The 24,936-nt window shown below is 40.8% G+C and overlaps 2 protein-coding genes across 2 annotated transcripts; both read left to right on the forward strand.

Annotated features, from left to right (window-relative positions):
• The first annotated feature begins 33 nt into the window (after window positions 1-33).
• samm50 (SAMM50 sorting and assembly machinery component) lies at window positions 34-8,671 on the forward strand. The gene is made up of 15 exons (XM_084554456.1): window positions 34-294; window positions 1,945-2,055; window positions 2,265-2,366; window positions 2,458-2,545; window positions 2,965-3,071; window positions 3,390-3,520; window positions 3,723-3,810; window positions 4,176-4,304; window positions 4,471-4,542; window positions 4,631-4,717; window positions 4,987-5,057; window positions 6,230-6,297; window positions 6,386-6,532; window positions 8,000-8,141; window positions 8,524-8,671. Exons 1-15 carry the CDS (start codon window positions 274-276, stop codon window positions 8,567-8,569), a joined length of 1,410 nt encoding a protein of 469 aa, XP_084410582.1. The 5' UTR covers window positions 34-273; the 3' UTR covers window positions 8,570-8,671.
• Window positions 8,672-9,340: 669 nt separating this feature from the next.
• On the forward strand, window positions 9,341-18,379 carry api5 (apoptosis inhibitor 5). The gene is made up of 15 exons (XM_084555363.1): window positions 9,341-9,358; window positions 9,463-9,552; window positions 10,250-10,411; window positions 11,282-11,375; window positions 11,473-11,538; window positions 11,756-11,907; window positions 12,383-12,589; window positions 13,629-13,733; window positions 14,388-14,477; window positions 15,252-15,433; window positions 15,590-15,683; window positions 15,824-15,880; window positions 16,220-16,299; window positions 16,446-16,588; window positions 17,748-18,379. The coding sequence occupies exons 2-15, from the start codon at window positions 9,481-9,483 to the stop codon at window positions 17,825-17,827; spliced, it is 1,584 nt and encodes a 527-aa protein (XP_084411489.1). The 5' UTR covers window positions 9,341-9,358; window positions 9,463-9,480; the 3' UTR covers window positions 17,828-18,379.
• The last annotated feature ends 6,557 nt before the right edge of the window (window positions 18,380-24,936 follow it).

Genomic DNA, 24,936 nt, shown 5'->3' on the forward strand with positions numbered 1-24,936 from the left:
CTCGTTGTTGTTAAAATATATCATGTAGTAACAGAAATAGTGTAAAGGAAATAAAGGAATCGTGGCGTTATGCATTTGATCATTCCTCCTTTCTGCAGCGCTGTGGTGTTGAATGCGCAGCAGCAGAAGGCGTGGTCAGGAAGTGACATGGCTGCTTCCTTATACGGAGGTTGCTCTCCTTTCTCCGGTTACTTGTAGGTTAAATTAGTTAGTCTTTTCTGTCACTCCAAGTTTTAGCAGTATTTGCCGGCAAAGCACCCCGTGGAGCTCAGCATGGGCACCGTCCATGCCAGGGTAAGAAAAAGTCCAGTGACCGTGTTAGCTAGGACTTTGACCTCTCAGTGTGTTCAGTGAGTTATCTGACAGAGCGGTTACTGTGCTGAGAGGAAAGGCCCACACTGTACATTCAACAAGGCTCGGGCATGCTGCTCTCTGACAGGAGACTCGGTTAACTACGGCTAAAAAGTGGTGGTTTCAGTTTAACTTCATGACCAGTGTAATTACGCGGTGCTAGTGGTGTCTTCATACACTGTAGTCTTGCTGCAGTCAACACACTATCTTGTTTTCAGGCGTCTCTCTGTTGTTAGTGTTGTTTACACCGTGTTACTTACTCGTTATTATCTAGCACAGTGCTGTCCACAGGCTTTTACAAATACCGAGGTCATGTCTGAAGGTTTTACATTTAAGGTGAAAGGATTAATATATAAAGCTTTGAACTTCTTCATTATACAAATTTCCCCCCTAACTCTTAATTTGTCTTCCCCTTGCTCTTGTTCATTCCCTTCATTTTCCTGCTTCGGTGTGGACATACTGTGTTTAATCATTTAACTAGTCTTTCCACTTTCCACATGCAGCATTTCCCTTGTTACTAATGTATTCACCGATCAGCCACAAAATTAAAGCCACCAACCCGTGATGTGAATAACATTGATTGTTTCATTACCATGTAAATTTCCTCTGGGAAACCTAGTTTATTTTATTTCTGTTGATTTTGCTGCAGACCAAGCATACTCCCATGGCAGTGGCAAGGGGTTGTTCCTTGCATCCTAATGCCATGGCCCTAGGTCAGCAATGCACATGCGCCTGGCCATCCGAGCGGTGTAAAAGAAAACATAACTCAACAGACCATGCATTCTTCTTCCATTCTTTAAATAGTGGATAGGGGTTAGCAAACCGAGCTTGGCTGTGTGTTCTGTCACCAGAACCTGCATTTACTTTGATACCAATTTGAGATATTGTATCTCAAATCAAAATCTCAGATCAAAAGTGATTACAAGCTTTGAGATACAATATCTCAAATTGCGTCAGACCACACTGGTGCACTGGTTCACTGATTTTCTCTCCTTGGACCACTTTTGATAAGTACTGACCACTATAGACTGGGAACATCCCACAAGAGCTGCAGTTTTGGAGATGCTCGGACCCAGTCGTCAACAGCTTGGCCCTTGACAACGTCGCTCAAATCCTTTCAATTGTCCATCTTCCCTGCTTTTAACACATCAACTTTCAGGACTAAATATTTAGTTGCTGCCTAATATATCCCACCCACTGACAAGTGCCATGATAGCCATATTGTTCACTTTTTCAGAGACTATGACCTGTTCGTCATAATGTTATGGCTGATCAGTGTGTGTATATTGGATGGGTGTGTCATCAGCCAAAACATGCTCTGAATGCTTTAGAATTCTGAATTTGATTGTCACTTGTTTCCCTTCATTGGGCTCCCTCGTATAGTAGATCTGAAACACTCAGTCGCTTAATTGATAAGTCAGGTTATAAAAATCATCAGTTACAGTTTTGATCATTGAATACCATAGCCAAGATTTCAAGCAAAAATCAGTCAGTCATTCTCTGATCCAGCTTCTCTTATCTGATTATGTGTTTCTTGTCTTCACTGTCATTAATTGTGATTTTAATGTTTTTTTCTCATCTTTTGTGTTGCAGAGCCTCGACCCTCTGCCCATGCAGGGGCCGGAGTTAGGAGTTCAGGCAGATGACATTGACGTTCCAGAGATTGAGCAGGAGCCAAAGCAAGAAGTTCTTGAAAACAAGGATGTAAGATTTATTTTGGTGCAGTATGATCGACACAGTGAAATCTAAAACTCAACACAGAGTCACCCAAAGACGTCTTAGCTTGGACCTGAAATAGTTTTATATATGGAAGACACTGCATTATTGTATGTGCCTTTTTTTCTGTAAATTGAATCCATTTTATTTAGTTTTGTATGATCATGTTGTTTCTTGTGTTGTATGTCTATTTTCAGGTTGTAGTTCAAAAAGTGCACATAGATGGACTTGGAAGAACCAAGGAGGACCTGCTGACTTATGAAATTTCAGAAGTCTTCCGGGCAAAGAACCTCATTGATGTAGGTGCACGTTAAAATGGCTGTACTGATTCATACTTATTCACATTATGCTTGTGAGTAACTGTGACACATCGTTCATTTTGTTGTGCAGGTGATGCGAAGGTCTCACGAGGCCCGACAGAAGCTGCTGCGTCTTGGCATCTTTAGAAAGGTTGAAGTTGTTATTGACACCTCACGAGGTACTGTCAGTCACTGCATGGTCTTTGCCCACATTGTCCTCGTTTGATTCACTGGTCAAACTAGTGATATTGGCTTATTAAAAAACGTCTGCCTCACATGAGTTACAGTGGCAGTAAAAATTAAGTCAGTTCTTTGGCATTATCTGCATCTTAGTATATATTTAAAACTATACTTCATTTAACTTGCAAACGAATCCAAGCTTTTTTATAACTAATTGCAATCATAGTATTGTTTTTGCTCATGCTGAAGACATCATTCAGACTTTCACAATGCATGTAGAATTTTTTTATTTTTTTATTTTTTTCATACCATGGCTAAAATTAGTGATTTGTAGTAATCTGGAAAGGATTACAAAACTGTGTTCAGACTAAACATATAATATCTCATCAATAGTTTGTCTGTTTTTTCTTGTGTTTAGGTGAGGATGCTCTTCCTAACGGCCTCGATGTGACCTTTGAAGTCACAGAGCTGAGACGAATGACTGGCAGCTACAACACTATGGTTGGAAACAATGAAGGAAGCATGGTGGGTGCCGTAATAGCTCATACCTTCATCTACCAGTATGTGTTTTGAACCTAATCTAGTTGCCACAATACAGTGGCTTCAATACAATGACTTTCTAGTTTCTTCTGTAAAAATAATTTCCAATTTCAGCAAGATATTTTAATCCAGTAAAGTTGTTTATTCAGTTGTTGGTTTTTTACCTGGACCCAAACCTGTTCGCACAAAAATTGGCTTTGTTGTATTTCAGATGTAAAGTTTTTATATTAATGTGGTTACCCCTAAATTCAGAATGAATATAAAGGAAACCCTGATCAGCTCATTGATTCTCTTTCATTTCAGGTACTGGGCTTGAAGTTACCTAATGTATTTGGTCGGGCAGAAAAACTGACATTCCAGTTCTCCTATGGCACCAAAGAAACATCCTACGGCCTGTCCTTCTTCAAACCTCAACCAGGACACTTTGAACGCAAGTAAGATATGACAAACTTCATGAAAGACTTAAAAAAAAACAATTTAGAAATTACAACCTATGAAACGCAACTGAAAACCAATGTGGCACAATTCAGAAACAAAAGACAAATATATCCAGTAGTCATCAGTGGGTGTATCTTGTAATTGTAAAGGGCTCCTAGCAGGATATTGAGATTTCTTTTCTTCTTCCAACTTCAACAGTATTTCGCTCAACGTGTACAAAGTAACAGGTCAGTTTCCATGGAGTTCACTGAGGGAGACGGATCGAGGCATCTCTGCTGAAATGAGCGTAAGTATGTGTTTACGTGTGTCTTTTCCACAATGAATTGTACTCAGTTTGTAAAGTGATTTTACAAAATTAGGTTGTATGACAGTTAAAACATTCAAAGGTCTTGGTGGGTGATGTCCAGTTATATATAGTTTTGTTCCTAAGAAAAAAATTATTTGTATTCAATATAGACAAGTTGTCTTACACAAACTACTAATCCATTATCTTTGGATAATATGGCAGTACCAGCTGACTTTCACAGCTATGATTTTTTTTGTAGAACAACAGCTATTTTTTTTATGTTTTGTATACTCTTTTTCTAAATGACATCTGTAATAAAACATAAGTAGCAAAGTGTTGTCTTATTACCAATTCACCACTCGCAGTTCCCTGTGTGGAAGACCAACCAAACCCTGAAGTGGGAGGGAGTGTGGAGAGATTTGGGGTGTCTGGCTCGAACTGCCTCTTTTGCTGTCCGGGAGGAGAGCGGCCACTCCTTGAAGTCCTCTCTTTCGGTATTTGTTTTATATTTTACATTGAAAACCAAATTCCTGTAACGTTTGTGTTGAAGATGGCAAGCTGTACATTTGAATTATTGAACAGTAGAAAAAGACAGAGTTTCTTAGAATAGAAGTAAACAATATTTACAGCAGGTGTTAATGGAGTCATTTTGTTTTTCAGCATGCGATGATCATCGACACCAGGAACTCCTCCATCCTCCCGAGGAAAGGTGGTCTGTTGAAGATCCATCAGGTTTGTTGTTCCTTTTCAGATCTAAACATGAGGTACAACATACTGTACCTCATCTTATACACAAGGCTAACGTTTTATGTTTGTGCAGGAACTCGCTGGTTACACAGGGGGGGACGCCAGTTTCCTAAAGGAGGACTTTGAGATCCAGCTCAACAAAGCACTCTTCTGGGACTCGGTGAGATTCTGAATTTTAACCATTTTGCAGCAGAAGGCACTTACACAGGTGTACTTTAAGTTGTAATACTGGGCCAAATAAAGGCTTCCAGTTATGCATTGCTCTCAGGCAGTTGTGAAAATGGCCCGTTAGCAGAAGATTTAATTAAATTACACACAGATTAATGGTATAGTCATTATTTACTTAGGTATACATTTTCCCATTATAAAAGGTTACTGTCATTTTGTGTACAAGTCAACTTCACTAAACCCTTTTACTTTTTCCTCCAGGTGCTTTCTGCCTCACTGTGGGGTGGTTTGCTTCTACCCATCGGTGACAGGCCAACAAGTATAGCAGACAGGTATGGAAATACAGTCCAACAGGCCATTACTATTATTACTTCTAATGCACGAATTATAGTATTACGCCAATTTGACAGCATAGCTACATCTACAAACCCTACGCAATAACCTGACTTGCACCTTCCCGGAAATATAACTACGCGTTGTGGCGATGTGGACTGTGACACCTGTGATTGGTCTGAAATGCATTTCCTTGTTCACGTGACTCGCCGGCCAAGCGACCACAGAAAGTTCAGGCTCATACACACCGTTTACACAGACTTCTTCTCTGTTTTCTGTGCTGCAGTGATTTTAGTGAAACTATCAGTTAATCTACATTTATTTTAATTCAACTCCAACGTGAGCCACTCAGTTTCACTCACCATTGTGTGAAGTGCAGAGTGAAACTCAACACAGCTGACCAGTCGCCACCCAGTGTTTTGGTGGCATAATTACATAACAACACAGACACATCAACGCACAGGTGTAAATGCTTTCGACAGTGTAACCCCCTACACGCGCTGAGTGCTGCGGTACTGTCAATCAAGCTCAAGTCTGACACTCCACAGTGTCAGAGCTTGGAGACCACTTGTGCCGTTTTTCAGCAGTGTGTTCAATGGAATTCTAAGCGATTTCTGGGCATTTATTTACTACGTGTTATGTCACACTCAATCTTATTGAGTATTTGTGTCACGTCTTTGTTCACGTTTGACTGAGTTAATTGGATCAAAATTGTGTGCCTCTGTTGCTGACAATGCTGACCAGGGGTGAGGAGGCCAAATCCATGCCCATGGCTTAGGTGTCTTGAGTAAACACCTAACCCTCAATTTGCCCCCTGGGCAGTACACCAGTAGCATCCTACTCCTCGAAGTGTACACACTACTGTATGAACAAATGGATGGGTCAAATGCAGAAAAGTAATTTCCCCATGTTGGATTAATGCAGTGTAAATTATTATTACGAAATTGTCTGTCCAAACTACAGTAACTAGCTTCAATATGTCTGCAGAGCATCAGAATTCACCTGTTAATTCTGCCCAACACAGTATCTTTGCTGGAAGTTGCTCCCTCCGTGACTCTGCTTTAACTCTACAACATGTGGAGTGACTGATTAAAAACTTCTTAACTAGACAAGCTGTAGCTCATAAATATATTGTGTGTTGGATATTTTATGGTTTTTTTTTTTTTGGTAGGTTCTATCTTGGTGGCCCCACCAGTGTCCGGGGATTCAGTATGTATAGTATGGGCCCACAGAGTGAAGGTGAGACATTACCTAATCTAAGTTGCTAGCTAACCAAGCTGAAGTTTGTTAATTGAAGGGTTGTGTGCTGACTTTACTGGTATGGCAGGTGACTACCTGGGAGGAGAGGCCTACTGGGCTGGAGGCCTCCACCTATACACCCCTCTACCCTTCAGACCAGGCCGGGGAGGCTTCGGTGACCTCTTCAGGACCCACTTCTTCCTCAATGCTGGGAACCTTTGTAACCTCAACTATGGTGAGAAGTTGGAGCCAAAATACAATTCAGTCATGTATCATTTGTGTGTTATGGATCAGGGCCCGTATTCCTAAAGATTCTAAGAATCCTCTAAGAGAGCTCCTATCTTAGCCTAAAAATTCCTAGCTAGGAGTCTTAGCTTAGGAGTGATTCCAGAAAATTCTCAGAGAACTCTTAGCAAGGAATGGACAGAAACTCTTATCTTAGTGAGGAGGTGTGGTTGACCCCGTTGCTAGGTATGAGTCATCATTTCAAGAGGTGTGATTGGTTGATTGTAAAAGCTAGATAAAAATACACTTTTGGTGATAATTGGCCTAGAATGGACATCAAATTAATAGACTTAATAACAGAATCTAATCTCTATGAAGACTGTGTAATTATAAATAATACTTTACATAAAAATAAATAAATAGTAAGCTATACTTTAAAAAAGTATCCTATAAAATGTGCGATTAAACTCAGTCCCGCTTGCACAGTATTCACATGCTGATAGTTCTATTTATTAACAGGTATTTTTCCTGTTGTTAAATACCTCAGTGTTGTGACGACTTTCATTTCCGGTGATACAGTTGTCCCTCGCTATAACGCGGTTCACCTTTCGCGGCCTCGCAGTTCCGCGGATTTTTTTAGTGCAATTTTGCATGCTTTTTTTTTTTTTTTTTTTTTTCACAGCGCATTATTTTCTGCGTCCTGATTGGCTAAGGGTAGCCCATTGTCAGTTAATCCCCTCCGTACGGTGTCTCTTGTACAGTACAGAATGCGTTCAGCTTGCCAAATTTACATATACAGTATACAGTGTCTTTGATCGCTGGCAGTGTGACTGAAGTGCGGTATGTTTGTAAGTTGTAGTGAGGGGTTTTGCAACCTTAAAACATTTATAATCATTGTAAAAAATAAAGCTGACTACTTCGCGGATTTCGCCTATTGCGGGTTATTTATAGAACGTAACTCGATTAATGAGGGACCACTGTATTGCGATTGTAGCAAGCTTGATTGTCATTCAGTGTTGGAGAATATCTCCCCTATCTCTTCTTTCAGCCATTTTCTCCTCTGCTTAAGAAATTCCTAAGCCTCCTAAAAGTCCTCCTCCCTGCTCTTAGCAGATCTCACCTTAGGAGCACTCTTAAGAGCTAAGATTCTTTAGGAATACCTTTTATCTTTACTAGGAGCTACTCCTAACTTTGAGAGGAAAACGTCATGATTCTAAGAATTTTCTAAGAATTTGGCCACTAGGAGTAACTCTTAGCGCTAAGAATCTTTAGGAATACGGGCCCTGATCTTGACTTTTAAGACCGAGATGTTATAATTAGGATTTGATCAATTGAAACCTTTATCTTAGTTTTACCAAGTTTGAATTTCATGGTTTTGTTTTTGAGCAAAGCAGGGCTCAAATTATGCATGCATACATTTGCAGATGTCCGTATTTTCTGTTTCACTGAGGTCACATGTGCTCTGTGTTTTACTCAGGTGAGGGGCCACAAGCTCATTTGAAGAAACTGGCAGAATGCATCCGTTGGTCGTATGGACTGGGTATTGTGCTGCGTTTGGGGAACATTGCCAGGCTGGAGGTTAATTACTGCATTCCCATGGGAGTCCAGAGTGGAGACAGGTAAGGCTGGTTAGGTTAGCTTGTGTTAGCTGATTGTGAATCTCACTTGTTAGATTTACTTGAAATACATTTAAACTGAATGTTGTTAGTCTGAAAATAAGAGCACGGACCAAACACTCCCGTTTACATACAACATACTGCATACATGTGTGGAATATATCAACCCAAATACAGTAATTGCTGAGCAATGTCCCAGCCTTTTCTATGAACATTGTGAAGTAATTCACTTAAAAATTTTCCTTCATACACATTTAGATAAGCATGCTAACATTATAGTGAGAGGACTCTTTCAGGTGACATATTGTGTAACTTATGTGTTGTAACCTCTGCAAATTTTTGGTTTCTTTTGATAGTAATTTCAAATTATCTGCTTTCCTTGCAGGATATGTGATGGGTTCCAGTTTGGAGCAGGAATCAGATTCTTGTGAAAATATGTTTGTTTTATGCCAGACATATGTTATTGGAAGGGGAAGTTGCTTGTACAGAATTGTTGTTGCGTTGAATTAGTTCAATAAAACGTTTGCACTGACTTTTCATTGTTCTGCATCTTTTTTTATCTTTAGCTGTCAGAGGGTTAGGGTTAGGGTCAAGTCAACTGAAGGCGAAGAAGGTGAACCTGCCATAAGAAAGACAAGTAGTTTTGAAGTCTTGAAGTACTTCAGGTCGTTGTCATTGATGGAGTTCATGGTAACCCAAGATGGACAGCGATCGAGTGATGTTTTGCCCGTTTTGTGGCAAACACATGAGCTGCGTAAAAGTAAAAGTGTTCCGCCACTTATAAATTTGTTTCGGCATTTGTAAAAGTGGTTCGCGTCTTTTTAATTTGTTTTCTGAAATGTAAATTTGTTTCGGGACTTGTAAATGTGTTATGGCAGTGTAATTTTGATTTATGATATGCAAAACTGTTTCCTAAAATTTAAATTTGTCTCAAGCTTTGTAAAAGTGTTTCACATTTTGTCATGTTGGTTTTTTCACCTCTCGGCCACCGTATGAAAGAAAACTGGTGATTCGATTGCGCATCAACTCTGCGCACACTAGTGTCACGTGTGTCGTAACCCTCGGGTGGTTCGCTAAACGTGCGCATGCGTCGCACTCATTGTTCCGTAGCATTTTCACGCCAGTGATCGTCGCGGGAAGACAGACAGTAGGGGGTCGTTCATTCACGGGTTTCTCGAAATTTCCTCTTCCCGTGTCCTTTCCACACACGATATTTCTCGGTAATACGGCGTTGTTTGTTATAGACTAACTTGAGGTGGAGCAAAAGCGCACCGAAAGGGGTTTCTATCGTGGTTTTATCAACGCTCTTGTCTGTGAGTGGCAGGCAGTTGGACGCACGCTGATGGCGGTCACTATCGAGGATCTCTACCGTAGCTACGGGGTCCTTGCAGATGCTAAGGACAACCTCAGCCAGGTAAATAAAGGGTTAGGGTTGTTTTATTTTAAACCGCACTGAACTGAGATTTTTGCTTCCCTGCAATAATATCTTATTTCACTTTTCATTATTACTAACTTAGCTGGCTTACATAACATTGTTTCTGTGTGCTAAGCTAGCTGTAGCTAGCTATGGTAGTGACCGGGCTAATGTTGATCGCCTCGCCACAGGCACCCTAACACACGGTACTTAGTTGACCTACGACATTAATTATTTTTAAGTTTAAGACTATTAGTTCTATTGTCTACTTGCGAGTCCCCTTTCATTAAAACTGAAATTAGACAGGACACCCTGAGATTTCAAAGACCTGGAAAACATTAATTTCTTGACGGTTACCGTTCTTTCTCTTCTCATGTTTGTTGTGCAGATTTTCTAATACAAACTTCTCTCCCACTTGAGACCAGCTCACTTCAAGTGTTATTAAAACTCCTGCACAAGGGATTTCAAACTCAGGCAGTGACTAATATGTCCCCAAACCAGCTCGTTTCAAAGCGTGCCCACAAACTAGTAACACCCAGGTGAATTTAATGTACCAAGCGACAGCTACTGTTTCGAGATTTATCAGTATGTGTTATTGTATGTGCTACAAAACCCATGTTAGATTATCATGTCAAGTTAGGCTTGAAATGTGATGTTGCTGTAAAATACTGACGGATGTACTTTCTTTTTTCTGCAGCACAAAGATGCCTACCAGGTAATCCTGGATGGTGTGAAAGGTGGCCCCAAGGAGAAGCGCCTGGCAGCACAGTTTATTCCCAAGTTCTTCAGCAGCTTTCCAGAACTGGCCGATGCAGCTATTAATGCCCAGCTTGATCTTTGTGAAGACGAGGATGTGTCTGTGAGTATTAAGCAGTGTTTCCCACAAAATTTCATGAGTGCCTGGCGTTTTTTTGGGTCCTATTGTCTTAACAAAAGCCCCGAATTATGATACTATCCCAACTGTTAAACACAATTTATACAGTCCATGAAAGGTCTGCACATAAAATTAAATGACCGTAATAATGCAGATATTGGATTTAGCGACAAATAGCAGCCAGTGGAGTTCAAAACTAAATAATACAACCAATAAATCTAATATAGTAAACAGTTGAATTTGCAATCTCACTTTACTAGCTAGCGCTTTTAAAGTTAAGTTAGTTCACGTTACGTTGTCTGGAGTTGTTTCCTCTAGGTTTTGACCAACTCTTTTTAAATAATTGAAAATCTCCATGGTCTAGAAGTCAAGAGCACAAACATCAGGTTTTGAAAAGTGGCGGTGACGTAAATTTTTATTGGTGAACAACACAAATAGCTTCACATGCTACGTGAGTTGTCCGTGCTGTTTTCTCCGTCAGGTCAAATTGAGTACAGAGCAGGTGAGTGGCCTGTGTGTGTGTGGAGGGTCTCGAGGGAGGGAGAGATGCTTTTAGGAGCAATAGGAAAAACAACGCAAGCACAACATTGTTTTAAACATGTTTAAGTATTTCCGTTTCGTTATGAGACCATGGCGGAGCAAATTAGACCCTGGCGGGCTGCTATAGTGTTAACATTGTATGGGAAACCTTGTTTAAGGGACACGTGTGCATAGGTGCCTAATCATCTTCAGTGACATCGCAGAGTTGGTTCTGTGTGTTACTTGAAACATGTGAAGTTTTCCTTCCTTGGCCAAATGTACAGAATCATCACTGTTATTCCGGTGTAATAATTAACCGTGTGTGTCTTTGTCCAGATTCGACGACAGGCCATCAAGGAACTCCCGCGGTTTGCAACTGGCGAGAACATTGTCAGAGTTGCAGATATTCTCACCCAGCTCCTTCAGACAGGTATTAGACCTTTCGATACTAACTTATCCTTCCGAGTCGCTGTTGGTGAATCAGTAATGATTGTTTACGGTAATACTTTTTTTGTTTGTTCTTCTAGATGATACAGCAGAGTTCAACCAAGTCAATGCAGCTCTTATTTCTATCTTCAAGATGGATGCTAAGGGTAAGCGACCGTTTCCTGGCCAGTTTCATTGGCCATGTGGATGAAAATAAATAATGTAGTTATTCCTGTTGTTTATTTTTGAGTAACTGCACACGGATATTCGTTTTTACAGTGAATGAATGAATTGCTTCTCCTGATGCAATTCATCTGTCATAGCCGCAGATAGGAAGAAGTTACATTTTTTTAATCCCTCACTTCACTGTCTTTTGTTATCTAGGTACTCTTGGAGGCCTCTTCTCTCAGATCCTACAGGGTGAAGACATAGTGCGAGAAAGGGCCATCAAGTTTCTGTCCACCAAACTGAAAACCCTACCAGAGGACATCATGACAAAGGAGGTGGAGGACTATGTCTTTGCTGAGACAAAGAAGGTTTGCAAATAGTTTTGAATAGATTAGTGGCTTTGATCATTGATGAGTGATTTCTCCCTCTTCTGTCAGTCTCATCAGAGGTATTGCATCAAATGATTTATCACCTTTTGTTGGATTTGAATTGGGTTGTGTTGAGGCTCAGCTGATCTGTTTCTTCCCCACTGAGAAAATTTGTGCTGGGTTTTTATATAGAAAATAAGTACATTGATTGATCAGATAATGAGAGTATAATGTATCTGGAGCTCCACTTGGTAGTAACTTGTTGACATGCTCAGTGTGAATGCATGACCATCAAAGTTTCCCCCCCCCCTTATTAATTGTATTTTATACTGTCTATTGCAAAGGACCATGTTCATACTACAATGACAATTGGCTCCTTCAGTCGTTTGTCTTGGTTGATCACTTACATCACCAAAATAATATAATAACATCAACTGGATGTTAGCCTGTTGATAAAATATATTTCTTCCCTCAGGTGTTGGAAGATGTGACAGGAGAGGAGTTTGTGCTCTTAATGCGTGTCGTGTCGGGTCTGCGGGTGCTACAGACGGTAAATGGCCGACAGCAGTTGGTGGAGCTGGTGGTGGAGCAAGCTTTCCTGGAGCAGGCCCTCAACCCAGCCGACCCAGACACCGTGGATCGCCTGCTGCAGTGCACACGCCAAGCCCTACCGCTGTTCTCTGTGAGTAAGACTGAAAAGGCCAGCACAACAAAGTTTCCCATAAAGTCATATTTTGTGTTTGATCAGCCTTGCTCTCCGCGTTTATTGTTTCATTACACATTGAAGTGCAATATTTTTTAATACTGAGAACTGCTCACCTGTTAACATTACAATACATTACTACAGTCAGCAAACTGGCAGCAGTTCATTAAGTGTGTGCAAATACTTAACTAAAGATTAAGCCCATACTTCCATGACATGCAAAATATGTTAGTCAGTCTTGAAATACAACAAAAGTACTACTGCAATGCTCACTTATCTGAGAAGGCATCCGCTAGCAAAGGAACGGTCCAAATCCTCTCAACAGCAGTCAAGTAACAACTTTACTAAACCCTCTGTGGTAACACAGAGAAGGAGGCTGCAAATCAACAATTTGTTGGTGAATTTCATTGTCAAATATATTAGACCTTTAGCTGCAGCGCAAACAGAAGGCTCAGGAGAAATTATTTTTTATTTTATTTTTTTTTAACCCAGCTGCATTGTCATATCTTACAACACGCTGTGGAGTACAATTAAATGAAATGCTATAGATAGTGCTGAGTTGCATAAGTGCAGCACACAGTATGCAGCGTATCGCGTATGCTGAGCTCTCTGTTCTCAGCATATGTATTCAGGTCAAGAATATAGATTTTATTGTTGCAAAGCATTACTTTCTACTGTGTTTTTATTAGGGATGTCATCCGTGACTAGTCACATTTGGCACACAACAGTTCACTTTAAAATAAAAACAAATCTGAAGTTATGCAACCCCTATATTACAGTAACACATTTAAGTTCATAGTGAATCTTGTGACTTCTGAAAATACTACAAAACTTTGTCTACTAGAACACTAGAGACCAGTTGTATTTCCAGAGTGGTGAATACTTTTTTCATATACCATGAACAGTCACATTCCAGCGAGTACACCATCTGTTTATACTGAACTAATCTTCTATGCATGTATTTAGATGGGTGATCTTGCTGTAATAAAACTGTAAACTTCTTCCTTCTGTCTTGTAGAAAAATGTCCATTCCACTCGCTTTGTAACTTACTTCTGTGAACACGTCCTGCCCAACCTCAGCTCCCTGACAAGTCCCGTGGCTGAGCTGGACATTCAGCTCGAGGTGAGTTTTTTTGTTTTCTATAAATGATGCAATGAGTGAGAAATGTTTCCACCCCATCACACACAACTGTGTCTTAAGATGTCTTCTTCCAACTACAAAAACTATTTATTAGCCTCATGATTTTATTCAGCGGCCAGTCGGCCACCACCACTTGCACCAGAGGAAGATTCGGGGAAAGGATTTTCACTCCCAAACTAGATTGGATAAGTTGGTGGCAGTTGAACAACTTTACACATCTTACCAGTAACCTACTGGATATCTTCACTCCCAATGCTCGAACTTGCTGAAAAGCTCTGTTGGTGTGAGACAAAGTTAAGTTTGTATAGAAAGATGGCTACCCAGTCTGCACTTCTACAAGCATGTTAAGCCATTAAAAGAAAAGACTATCTTCCTGACCTGGATTCATTCAGCCAGACTCGGTACTGAGAGAGACTTGATGAATATTGCAACTAGTGTGAGGTCAATGCCAACATTTGACATTTGGTGAGCGGTTGTAGTAATAAACAAAGCCAGTATGGCAGCCACCTGTCACAGGTGTCGGCCAACTGCATGTTGTTATTGGGTCATTAGTCTGCACTACACAACACTGTTTCTCATTAGCAATGCATATTTTACTGTGTGTAGCACTCAGCTAAGCTCTCTGTATGTACGTAGGTGCTGAAGCTGTTAGCTGAGATGAGTCCATTCTGTGGAGACATGGAAAAACTGGAGGCCAACCTCAACATGCTTTTCACCAAACTGCTGGTAAGAATGACTGATCCTATTGTAATGCAGGGGAAAGCAAGAAATGGAAATCCATCAGAATCAGAACACACAATGGCAGTTTTATTGCTTTTTTTTAGCATTTCGTTGTATGATTTTAAGATTGTTGCACACATGAATCCTTAAATACTGACTGGTTCACTAATGTCTGATCTGGGCGTTTGATTGGGTAAATGCAAACACCAGTCATCAAAAATCTGTAACAATCAGCTTTGTGTTTAGAGTTGTCTATTTCTAAAACTATGTTCCTTTACCGGGTTAGAAACTCTCCAGTGAAATCCATACCTCCTGTAAATCTATAGTTTATGAATATGAAATTATCATTTATTTCAAAAATTTAAATTCCTTTTCAAGCTAAATTAAATCTGTTCTCATTTCTAAATCACCCTTGTTTACAGGACTTATTGGCTTCAGAACTAATTATGCCACAAATCATGGTGACATAAGTATATTCAGCTTTTTTTTTTTTTTTCTTCAATTTAAAAAATTTTAAAAATTCACTTTGTCATATGAACAGTTAAACACACAAGAGTAATAATCTAAACATATTGTGGTGTGGGACTTGAAAATCTCACATCTACTACTGCCAGACACATTTTTACAAGTCTTGTCTATGAAATACAGAGGTTTGTGGTAAGCATGAGCTAGAAAACAACCATGCATTCTCATTCTCTAGTACATCCTAGAGGGTCAATCCATCTGCCACAAAAATAGGGGTATCCAAAAACTCCAGTCACACCTTTTCACATTTTTTAGGAATTCATGCCACTGCCGCCAGAAGAGGCAGAGAATGGTGAGAACTCTGCAAACGAGGAGCCCAAATTACAGTTCAGCTACGTAGAGTGTCTCCTCTTCAGCTTCCACCAACTGGGCAAGAAGCTGCCAGACTTCCTCCTCGACAAAGTGGATGCTGAACGACTCAAAGACTTCAAGATCAAGTAAGGGAGTGGTTGCAGTTAAGCTTGAAAAAGATAAACTTCTTGCAAACATGCAGCGTTTGCTTTATATAATCAAATCTGAACCAGATAAATTCGGTTTGGTCATTTTGTCTGAAAACTGCCACATGAGGTTGAATGTGCTTTTTGTATGAACAGGTTGCAGTATTTTGCCAGAGGTCTGCAGGTTTACATCAGACAGCTGCGAGTAGCACTGCAAGGAAAGACGGGAGATGCTCTGAAGACAGAAGAGGTAACACAGTCAGCTGTCATTTGATTACTCTCCAAACTGTATTACTTGATCAATACTGTCAACATACTCAGCGAGTTGTGTGCCAGCATGACGGCTGTGAAATATGTCAAAGACTAACCTGTCTTTTTATGTGCAATCAGAACAAGATCAAAGTTGTGGCCCTCAAGATCACAAACAACATCAACGTCCTCATCAAGGTACAGTGTTGGTCTTTAACACTGAGTGGCCGGAAAAATAAGAGAGGCTGTATAACATCCCAAACTTTTTCAAAATCTTTGTGAATTTAGCTGTTTTTGTTCTGTGCACTCTGTTGTGTGTGTTAATCTAAGCAGCATTATATTAAAACATTTTCTTTTCTCACCATTAAAACTCAATTCAGAACTCAAGTAAACCCAGCGCTTTTCTGTCAGCTATATCATCTGTTGAATGGGATCAATACAGTACAGTGTTTGTACTTTTGGGACACTTGAATCAGTTTGGGTTGGAACCAATATACCTTCTTCAAAATAATATTATAACCTTTATTTTCATGACAGGATCTCTTCCACAACCCTCCATCATACAAGAGCACAGTCACTCTGTCCTGGAAACCTGTCCAAAAGACAGAGGCAGTAGCGTAAGTCTGTTCCCACTTCTTGCCACCAATGTTACTTCTATTCAGAGGTGATAAAACACATTTAACTTAGCAGTCCAGTGACATACCGTACATGTGGTGTCCGTGTGTTTATCTATGTGATCTTCATCTAATTTTCTTATTTGTAGGCCCAAGCGTCAGTCAAGTGAGGAGATGGGATCTGGTGGCAGCACAAAAAAACAGATCTCTCCTCAGCCCAGAAGGGACGCACGGCAAATCTACAATCCACCCAGCGGAAAGTACAGTGCCACCATTGGCAATTTTACCTATGGTGAGGAGTGTTTTTCTTTTTTATGTTGATTTTTGTTTTCTTGCCAGCATACTCCCTTTGAGGTTCTGATACCTGTAATAGGTTTGAAGGTGGTCTGTAGTTTGTAGTCAGTGTAGTTGAGACAATTATACAGATAGTAGTGGCAGCTCAACTTCACAGCAGAAACATGAAACACTTGAAAATACACCTTCAATTCTCCAGTGTTCATGTCATGGTGGCTGTGGAGGAGAAAGTCCAGTGATTCTTTTTCAGTCAATTCATTTATTAATTATATTTCCATTTAATCTGAAATTTATTTTTGAAATAGTCCATTCATCATTTGATTAATTTATTACTAAATAGCATAACTTCTACCATTAAACATATGTATACGTATTCAGGGATTGGGTCATAACATATTGTGACATTAAGTATCTGAGTGAAGAAGCTGTTTCCTGATCATAAAAGATGTGGTTCACTCTCCTGCTATTGGGACTGAGCTTCTTTGGTGACTGTATTATTGATCTACAACAGGCTTCACAGCCCTTTTAGAGCGTAATGTTGATGGAAATCTGCATCATTTAGTTTTACAGGTCGATGTGTGCAAAATCAAACCACTTGCAAGATGCAAATGCGCTGGATAGCAGCGTTGTCATTTTAGCCATTAGCGTCTTTGCTGTAGACTGCTGTAGAGTTTTTATCTGAAACCCCACAGATAAAATCAGAGGAGACTCTTGGGCACAGACCACAAACCAAGAATCAAAATCCCTCCAGTTGTCCAAATACTGACTGCTGCTTTCTTGTCTTTTGAGCTCATAAGTTGTGGTGCTGTGGTGGTCCATTTCAGTTTTGCAGTGTCCATTCCACACGTGTGGCAGATCTGTATTCCACACAAAGCGACATATTTATATAGTGGGGGCAGTCGATGCGCTGTTGCGGCACCAGAGTCATTAGGATGGATCCTTTTGTTGTGCAGCTTGCATGTTCTTGGTGTCTACATTATGCTGGTCTTTGGCATACAAGAAACTACAGTACAGAAATGTTAAAGATACTTTGATGTTTGAGATACTTTTAGAAATGATTACATTTAGAGCTCTTGCTTTGCTTTCACATTATAAACAATTTAAATCAATTCAGTTCGATGTGTTTATGCTGAACTTTGAACACTTTGTCACTTCAGAGCAGCGTGGTGGCTTCAGAGGAGGACGAGGACGAGGCTTCGGGGCCAGAGGCAGCAGGAGCCGAGGCCGAATCTTCTGAGACACACGCACACATACATTACATATTGCTCATTGAACTGCATCACATCAGGATCTTTTCCTCACCAAGACGGACTATTTACCAACTACTCTTGTCTTTTTTTCTTTTTTTAAAACCGGTCTCCTCCATTTTTGGTTTGATGTTTTTGGAGAGGTTGATGGTTTGGTTTCAGATTGTCATACTGCAGGTTCCGACTTTTCTACCTGTCATTTCAACATGTGCTCCCCGTATTCCTCTTTGCCAAGGTGATAGTAAATCTAAATGTGTTTTCTCTCTCTCCTTAAGTTTTAAACATTATTCTGTGTATTTTTGTGAAACAAAAGACTGCTAAGTTGTAACTGATGAATATTTTTGTCAGATGTTTGTAGGAAAAAGATGAAGATCCTCCTGTTTTGCAACATATTGATGAATGCATTTGTTTCTACCGTTTTATTTAATCTTGTTTTCTTTTTTTATTAGAGCTTAATTTGAATTGGCGGACTATGCTACTTTGTATAAATCAATGATACTGTTTCATTGGATTTTTATCATAAACTTGTTTGGAACTATGAACTTTTGTCCTTGTTTATATCGAATCCAGTGGTTGTTATGTTGCAAACCTGTGTGGGATGAAGACGATGCTCGGCTCCATCTTGCTGCTTTCGATTTTCCCTTTTTCACAAGGGAGAAACTCGACTTGGTTATTCAAAACCTTCTCCAAACTTTCCATTCTCTCCCCCTCCCATTCTCTCCGCTCACCCACTCATTCATCCCATTTATCATTCTCACGATTCCGTCTTTCCTTTTTCCTCTTTCTTCTTTCTATTTGTGTTCACCTATATCTGTACCAAGGCAGAGTGAAGAGAGGGTAATTTTAGCCCGTGGTTTCTGGCATCTACATTTGGAAAACACACAAACGTGCCTTCTCGGCTGTCTGCATGCCTGAATCTGTCTCCCCCTCAGTCCGGTAAGTGTGTGTGTGTGTGTGTGTGTTTGTGCACGTCTGCTTTGAAGTATAAAAGAGTAGAATCGGGCTCTCAATAATTGAAAGGGTTATAAATAGTTGCTTCCACGTTTAGAACGCTCTTTATTTTGCACTCTGGTGGAGGAGGCGTCTTGTTTTGGGTACACGCAGTCACGCACACACTTCCCTGCACTAACAATAATATGATATAGTGGGTTCCCTCCATCAGCTGCATTCATTCTGCTTAAATTTATTCTGAATGCTTTAATCATTTTGCTGTGTCTTGAGCTTTAACCTATCAAAGAAATTTGATAACATTCTTCAACTCCTTTTTGTGCTTCTGTGTGAATATTTTTAATTTGTTAAAAATCTGCAAGGAAATTTTAACATTGACTCATAGATATATGTAACATGTTCTGTTTTACATGCAGAGACAAACCTTTTTCTAACTGAGAAATTCCTTTACATTTACCCAGTTCACTTGTTTTAAAGGTACATTTTTGGCTCTAAATCCAGGTCTTAATCCTTTTGCAGACGAGACAAAACAAATCCCCAAAATATCTAAAACTGATCTTTATAAAGAACATACAGAATAAGCTCTCAGTGGGCGCTACAGGTCTGCGTGTGAAGACACGTGTGCCGGTTTGTGTAGGTGGATGCTTTTGTGGGAGGAGGGGCGCTAAAACTCAATTTTCTGAATCGACAGTGGCAGACTCGGAGAAACGGAACCTCTGAACAACTTTTATGTTGGATATTAACCAAAGAGTGCCCATGAAGTGCCAAACAATGGTTCTTTTATTTTTTTGAAAGAGCACAAACCAGCTTTAGTATAAGCTGCTCAAGATCCATTTGCTCTCTCAATGTACAGAACATTCTTAAGGACATGAAAGGATCAAAAATGTCTAAAAAACAAAAAAACGACATGACATAGGTTTAATTCAATAAAAGTATTCATTACATTCCTAAAAGTGCTTTCTTTAAATGGTGTGCACTATATGCTGTGTTACAACAGATTTCAGTATACAGTTGTGCTCATGATTTTAAGATTTTAAGATTTAAGATTTAAGATTAAGGTCTCTCGGCCAAGTATACTTGTGTATACAAGGAATTTGGTCTCTGCATTTATCCCATCCGTGAATTAGTGAACACACAAAGCACACAGTGAGGTGAAGCACACACTAACCCGGAGCAGTGAGCTGCCATGCTACAGCGGCACTCGGGGAGCAGTGAGGGGTTAGGTGCCTTGCTCAAGGGCACTTCAGCCGCTTTCTACCAGTCGGGGGTTCGAAGCGGCAACCCTCCAGTCACAAGCCCAAAGCGCTAACCAGTAGGCAGAATTTATGATTTCTTGACCATTTTTCAGAGAATATGAATAACACAAAAACTTTTCTTTCACTCATGGTTAGTGGTTGGATGAAGCCATTTATTATCAAACAACTGTGTTTACTCTTTTTAAATCATAATGAGAACAGAAACTACCCAAATGACCCTGATCAAAAGTTTACATACTCCAGTTCTTAATACCGTGTATTGCCCCCTTTAACATCAGTGACAGCTTAGGTCTTTTGTGGTAGTTGTGGATGAGGCTTCTTATTTTCTCATATCGTTAAGCTGCCCATTCCTCTTGGCAAAATGCCTCCTGTTCCTGTAAATTCTTGGGCTGTCTTGCGTGAGCTGCACGTTTGACATCTCCCCAGAGTGGCTCAATGACACTGAGGTCAGGAGACTGAGATGGCCGCTCCAAAACCTTCACTTTATTCTGCTGTAGCCAAAAACAGGTCCACTTGACCTTGTGTTTTGGGTCGTTGGAAAGTCCAAGTACGTCCCATGCGCAGCTTCCGGGCTGATGAGTGCAATTTTTCCTCCAGTGTTATCTGATAACATGCTGCATTCATCTTGCCATCAACTTTGACCAAGTTTCTTGTGCCTTTGTAGCTCCCACATCCCCAAAACATCAGCAATCCACCTCTGTGTTTCACAGTAGGAATGGTGTACCTGTCATCATAGGCCTTGTTGACTCCTCTCCAAATGTAACATTTATGGTTGCGGCCAAAAAGTTCATCAGTCTCATCACTCCAAATGACTTTGTTCCAGAAGTTTTGAGGCTTGTCTCTGTGCTGTTTGGCGTAATGTAAGCGGGTTGCTTTGTGGCATTTGCGTGGTAATGGCTTTTTTCTGGAGACTCCACCACGCAGCCCATTTTTCTTCAAGTGCCTCCTTATTGTGCATCTTGAAACAGCCACACCATTTCTTTTCCAGAGTCCTGTTTTTCAGCTGAAGTTATTTGTGTTTTTATTCCTGGCAGTTATGGCTGAAAATTTTGTTGGTCTACCTGACTGTGGTTTTGTGTCAGCAGAATCCCTCACTTTCCACTTCTTAATTAGAGTTTGAACACTTCTGATTGGCATTCTCAATTCCTTTGATATCTTTTCATATCCCTTTCCTGTTGTATACACTTCAATTACCTTTTTCCGCAGATTCTTCGACAATTCTTTTGCTTTCCCCATGACTCAGAATCCAGAAAGTGCAGCACTGGATGAAAGATGCAAGGGTCTGTCAGGAGCCCAGAAACGCACTGACCTTTACATACACACTTTATGCAAGCAAGGTGATCACAGGTGAGGATGGTCACCTATAGTAGCCATTCAAACAAGTTTGTGTCAACTTGTGTGCATGTCATCAGGCCAAAATCACCAGGGTATGTAAACTTTTGATCAGGGTCGTTTGGGTAGTTTCTGTTGCCATTATGATTTAAAAAGAGTAAACACAGTTGTTTGACAATAAATGGCTTCACCCAACCACTAACCATGAGTGAAAGAAAAGTTTTTCTCTTATCATTCATATTCTCTGGAAAATGGCAAAAAAAAAAAAAAAATAATAATAATCTCAAATTCTGCCAGGGTATATAAACTTATGAGCACCACTGTATTTACTGCAGAAAATAAACGTAGAGACAAAAGCAGCTAGTCCACTCATCGTTTCTCTACTTTGGCAGAGTGTCCCCTCTAGAGGGCGATCTAGGCCAGGGTTTTCCTCTCGGAGCAACCAGATCTATTTTTATCCAACACGAACGAGTCACTTAAAGCTTTCATGATGTCCTTTTGTCTCTCTTTGCATTTCTGCTCGGGTTAAGGCGCACGGAGGAAGATTGCGACCCGGGCGTGCAATGCAGAGGCAAGAGGGGTTAACATCATCCTCAATCAGCCCTCCTTCTCCTCCTCCTCCTTGCTATGACCCAGAGGGAAATATTAAGTCGGATGTGCTGGACAGATGATGGTTAGGCTACTAAGTGTTGTGTGAAACGATTTGCAACGCATCACAAATGAGATGACTGCAAGATTTGCTCGTAAACAGTCATAATATCTTTTGTCATTCAATGATTGGGTCTTAATATTGCACAAATGTATGTATGGCGTATCATTTTTTTCTTCCCCTTTTAATAATATGAACCTCTCAGAAATTCAGTCTTATGGTCCATTTTCGCACACACTGTACAGATTTGGGCACAGGCACCATGATGCGTTTATGGTCTGAGTTTAAGTTCTCTTTTCAGAACAGAAGGGGGCGCTGGGAGACCAGGATAAACTCTTCCCCTCATTGATCGTGACCAGGTATTTCCCAAACCAGCCTGCCAGCCAGCCAGCCAGCAAATGCCTGGCACATCCATTCGTGTGCGCGCACGCACACACGAGCGGCGGTGCTGAAAATAATCAAGTGGTGGAGGAGGAGTGGGCGGCAGCAGCGGGAGAAGAAGCGAAGACGACCCTCGGAGAGAGAAAGAAAGAAGGAAGGAGCGACTGTACGAGCCCATGTGAGAGTAGAAGTGAAGGTAAATCAATAGTCCTGAAGCACTTGGTGGAACTCGATGGGTTTCCTCACTTTATTAACAGCCGTTGGGGGGGAGGGGGGTTGGTGGTGGTGGTAAAACAAGACCTTCATTCTGTACCCCAATAGGCCTGAGGTAAAATCTACACTTATCATGAATTGGTTTCACACAAATGAACTGTTACTGATGGTCTCAAGTTCCAGTTTTTTGATTCAGTTGTTTGGCTACTTGTGCTGCGTTCACTGTTACTATTTTAATTGAAAAACCATCCCAACAACTAAGATTGGTGTCTTGAAGTGTACCACACAAACCTGGTAGTTCATTCATTCATTCATTCATCTTCTGTAACCGCTTGTCCTGTGAGGAGTTGCGGGGTGGCTGGAGCCTATCCCAGCTGTCATCGGGCGAGAGGCGGGGTACACCCTGGACAGGTCGCCAGTCAAGCAAAGTCAAGCAAAGGATGTATTGCATTAAAACAGAAACAAATTAGTTTGCCATTAAATTACCAGGAACTAACGAGCATGTCTTTGGACAGTGGGGCAAAGCCTGAGTACCCGGAGAGAACCCACACCCCCTATGAAGGGTCACGGGCGGGGCTGGAGCCTATCCCAGCTGTCATCGGGCGAGAGGCAGGCTACACCTTGGACAGGTCCAGGCAATTTGATGGGAAACTAATTTGTTTCTTTTTCAATGCAATACATCCTTTGCTTTAATGACACATTTACAGTTCAAGTGCATCTTGCAAAAACTTCAGTAGCCAGCTTTTAAATGTGTCCACGTTAAAATTTGCAGGGATATGTAGCAATATCTTATCACACCTGTGTCCAGTCTGAGTCTCAGAGACTGTGAAGCGTGCCAGCCGAGGTGGGTTGGACTCTCCTTTGTTAAAGGCGCAAATGAAAAGTTTTCAAGCTGGTTGAAGGAACTGGAAGGAGGCACTTTCCATAGATGGAAATCCTGTATAGAAAACATGGTTTGCAAACACCTTCTTTCTGCGTACTGTACGCAGCTTTGAGATTAGGACAAGGTGAAGAATTGACCTCCAAAAGGATTGACCTGACCAAAAAACAATAGACACCATTCAGTAAAAGTAAAACTCATAAAGCTAAATTCTAGAGAGAAAATAGCTCACACAGTTGGCATCAGCATTCGGTGTAAATGAACTGGAAAACACCCTCTGCCTTTCCCCCTTCCCTGACCTCATGAAAGCCTGTTCTGAGGGGAGCTGTCCACGGTGCTGATGGTCTTTGGGGAGCTGTCCTTGGTGCTGAAAGCAAACAAGTTGGAGTCAGGCAGACACAGCAGCGCATATTTTGCTCAAACTACATCTAAGACAAACACTTTTTTACTAATTAATGTCATCAGAGTGGCAACAGCATTTGGCTGAAGCATGAATTAACTACTTGCTTTTTGAGAACACACATATGTCTTTTTTCCGCGCTCACAAGGTGCAAGTTGAATGGTTTTATATTATACAACTTGAAAAAAGAGTTTGATAAGATTCTTTCAAATGTCAACAGCAGACATCAGTGTTTTGCTCAAGGACACTTCAGTTCAGTTCACCAATCACAACTCTCTCTCTCTCTTTTTTTTTTTTTTATCCTCGTCGCCCTTCATTCGTAAAATCGTGACAGCCTTAACTGCAGCGTCCCTGAACTAATAAGGTGTCAGTGGCAGATAACAGGCCAGAATGTACGTGCAAAAATAAATCAATTGTGAAAAGGAAACTTTTTCTTCCCTTTCATGAGAAAGAGAGAGAGGGAGAGAGAGAGAGAGAGAGAAAAAAAAGCCCGCACCGCGTCCGCCCCCTCATGTACAATGCTGGGAATAGTAACAGCACTGTGAGGCTGGGCTAAATATAGCAGCCAGTGAGTGTTAACATGTCAACTTCAGCAGGAGTGCAGGGAAGCGGCTGCTGCACGTGTGACCGCTCTGGAAGTACACAGTTCGTCTATAAATATAACCAGCCTTTCTCTCTGATGCTGTGAATTAAATGCACACCGAGCCATACTTGGTTTATATATATATATATGTTTATTTACAGTATCTATATATATTTAACAGAAAAACGCTTACATTTTGCATTTTCCGCTGATTTATCCTTTAAAAGCGATGGACTCGAATGATAAGCACTTTATTCACGGATATTTTAAAGCATATGAAAGGACGCAGCAAGGGTTTATGGGAGTCAAACGAGGTGATTTAACACAATTCTCCGTGGTGGCTGCCGCCCTCCCCCAGAGACCCCCGAAATCTCCGTTTTAACCCGCACTGCCAATAAACCTTAAACGATAATCAGTCGCGTCAGCAGCGTTTTTCTGGATGTATCCGCACGACTTC

This window comes from Chelon labrosus (assembly GCF_963514085.1).
Source record: "Chelon labrosus genome assembly, chromosome: 11".
NCBI classification, from domain to species: Eukaryota; Metazoa; Chordata; class Actinopteri; order Mugiliformes; family Mugilidae; genus Chelon; species Chelon labrosus.

Coding starts and splice junctions, on each gene's coding strand:
- samm50 (XM_084554456.1), top strand. CDS start 274: ATGGGCACCGTCCATGCCAGG. Junction 295..1,944: donor TGGGCACCGTCCATGCCAGG/GTAAGAAAAAGT, acceptor TTTGTGTTGCAG/AGCCTCGACCCTCTGCCCAT. Junction 2,367..2,457: donor GGGCAAAGAACCTCATTGAT/GTAGGTGCACGT, acceptor TTTGTTGTGCAG/GTGATGCGAAGGTCTCACGA.
- api5 (XM_084555363.1), top strand. CDS start 9,481: ATGGCGGTCACTATCGAGGATCTCTACCGTAGCTACGGGGTCCTTGCA. Junction 10,412..11,281: donor GTGAAGACGAGGATGTGTCT/GTGAGTATTAAG, acceptor GTCTTTGTCCAG/ATTCGACGACAGGCCATCAA. Junction 11,908..12,382: donor TCTTTGCTGAGACAAAGAAG/GTTTGCAAATAG, acceptor TTCTTCCCTCAG/GTGTTGGAAGATGTGACAGG.